The 2,500-nt window shown below is 50.6% G+C and overlaps 1 protein-coding gene across 1 annotated transcript in view; it reads right to left on the bottom strand.

The window, feature by feature from the left end:
• The window catches only part of LOC117736109 (solute carrier family 12 member 2-like), a 20,769-nt gene that overhangs the window by 6,697 nt on the left and 11,572 nt on the right, over nucleotides 1-2,500 (bottom strand). Inside the window, exons 14-18 of the mRNA XM_034541186.1 lie at nucleotides 1,909-2,010; nucleotides 1,594-1,749; nucleotides 1,191-1,290; nucleotides 570-681; nucleotides 236-376 (exon numbers count right to left, since the gene is read on the bottom strand). Of these exons, the coding sequence (XP_034397077.1) occupies nucleotides 236-376; nucleotides 570-681; nucleotides 1,191-1,290; nucleotides 1,594-1,749; nucleotides 1,909-2,010 (611 nt within the window). The remainder of the gene's footprint in view (nucleotides 1-235; nucleotides 377-569; nucleotides 682-1,190; nucleotides 1,291-1,593; nucleotides 1,750-1,908; nucleotides 2,011-2,500) is intronic.

Below are 2,500 nucleotides of genomic sequence, written 5' to 3'. Positions count from 1 at the left end.
TTGAGCTTTTAAAAAAAAATATTATATAGTTTTGTATTTTGTCTTTTATTATTTTTATTTGGCCAATTTTTTTATATAACATTATTGTTTTTTAATTTTAAGCTTCATAACAAAGACCAGCTTCATAACCCAGTCCAGCTTCATAACCCAGACCAGCTTCATAACCCAGTCCAGCTTCATAACCCAGACCAGCTTCATAACCCAGACCAGCTTCAAAACCCAGACCATAACCCACCTGCATGAGGAACTGGGCCCCGTGCCTCAGGCTGTCAGAGAACACGTGGGTGTAGAACGCCTGGAGGCGCTTCTTGTTGAGCCACCGCTGGCAGCGGGCGTGTTCCTGGGACACCTCCTTCAGGTTGGGCCTCCGGGTCACCTGAGGAGGAGGAGGAGGAGGAGGAGGAGGAGGAGGAGGCGGAGGAGGAGGAGGAGGAGAAGGAGAAGGAGAAGGAGACGGAGAAGGAGGAGGACGGAGGAGGAGGAGGAGGACGAGGAGGAGGCGGACAGCGTGAGGCAGGCGGCCGGGTGGTGGCGTGAGGAATCGAGCCGCCGGCCTCACGCCTCCGTACCGTCCTCACGTGGGCGCACACCATGAGGCCCACGTTCTTGGTGAAGGAGTGGACCAGCTGCAGCAGGGCGGGGCGGGCGTTCGGGTAACCGGCCAGCACCAGACACTGAGGCCTGGGGGGTCACAGGGGTCACAGGGGTCACAGGGGAGAGACCATTAAAGGTGGACACGCACATCCTGTCACATTAAGAGCAAAGAAAGAGGAAGATGAGTCTATAAAAGTATAAAAGAACCACACAACAGCATTTAGAGACAGAAATGACAGTGATTGATTGACCCTTGGCTAAGCCCCGCCCCCCTGCTGTCACTAACTACCACCCCCTGAATAAATATTAGTCTAACATCGTGAATCAGGGATAACGACTAAATAATAATAACAACATGATAATGACTGATTAGAAACATACAGTCACAGCTGTAACAGTCATTCATTTTTAAAGACCTTTACTTATGATCTATGATGACATTATTTAACATTGTTTGTTTGTTGTTTTCTTTACGGTGAACTCTACGGTGCGTTCAAGTGCCAGAGTTTTGAGCATATTTTGATATCGTCGTGCATTATTTAGGTCGCTGTACTCGTGACATTGAGTTTCATAACGTCCTCATTGAGCGTTCAGACCTGAAGTTCTTGACGTGGTCCTCGACTCCGGTGAGGTTCATGCAGTGAGTCAGAGCCTGATTGTAGATCAGAGCCTGAGTGGAGGAGCCCCAGTTCACGTCTACAGGACACACACACACACACACACACACACACACACACACACACACACACACACACACACACACACACACAAACACACACACACACACAGAGATGAAGAAGAAGACGAAGGTGAAGATGAAGAAGAAGATGAAGGTAAAGATGAAGGAGAAGATGATGATGATGAAGATCAAGAAGATGAAAGTGAAGATGAAGATCAAGAAGATGAAGAAGCAGATAAAGAAGAAGAAGATGAAGGTGAAGGTGGAGATGAAGATGAAGATGAAGATGAAGAAGATTACGAAGAAGAAGAGGTCCTCACCAGGCTTCTTGTAGCTGACGTAGATGTAGAGCGCGAGGACGATGAGCAGCGTGACCAGCGCCGCCCACCAGTTGATGACGAACATCACCACGCAGCACAGCACCGCCCCGGCCAGAGACACCCACATGTTGTAGTACTTGAAGCTGGGGCGCCACCCTGTGGTGACAAAGAGCCACTGTTATCCAATGGGAACGCAGTGACGCAATGATCCACGCCTTGGGCAGGAATAACCTTGGTATTGGTCATTAGCCATGTAAACAGCTTCAGGGGAATATAAAAGTACTATGTTTGTGAACGTGGTCAACGAAAGTTCACCTGGCGAGTTGGCCAAGGAGGCGTGGAACACGGAGAAGTTAATGAGAGCGTACGAGGCCAGGAAGAAGTTGGAGATGATCGGAGCGATGACGTTCAGCTGCGCTGGGGAGGCAAAAAAACACAAAGAGGAGGATCCTCAGAGGTGGGTTAGGTAGCAGGATCCTCAGAGGTGGGTTAGGTAGCAGGATCCTCAGAGGTGGGTTAGGTAGCAGGATCCTCAGAGGTGGGTTAGGTAGCAGGATCCTCAGAGGTGGGTTAGGTAGCAGGATCCTCAGAGGTGGGTTAGGTAGCCGGAGCTTCAGAGGTGGGTTAGGTAGCCGGAGCTTCAGAGGTGGGTCAGGTAGCAGGATCCTCAGAGGTGGGTTAGGTAGCCGGATCCTCAGAGGTGGTTTAGGTAGCCGGAGCTTCAGAGGTGGGTTAGGTAGCAGGATCCTCAGAGGTGGGTTAGGTAGCCGGAGCTTCAGAGGTGGGTTAGGTAGCCGGATCCTCAGAGGTGGGTTAGGTAGCCGGATCCTCAGAGGTGGGTTAGGTAGCCGGAGCTTCAGAGATGGTTTAGGTAGCAGGATCCTCAGAGGTGGTTTAGGTAGCCGGA

The sequence above is a fragment of the Cyclopterus lumpus genome, chromosome 9, assembly GCF_009769545.1.
Source record: "Cyclopterus lumpus isolate fCycLum1 chromosome 9, fCycLum1.pri, whole genome shotgun sequence".
Classification (NCBI taxonomy): Eukaryota; Metazoa; Chordata; class Actinopteri; order Perciformes; family Cyclopteridae; genus Cyclopterus; species Cyclopterus lumpus.
Note: the sequence above shows the minus strand (reverse complement) of the source record. Positions and strands in the feature narration are given on the sequence as shown.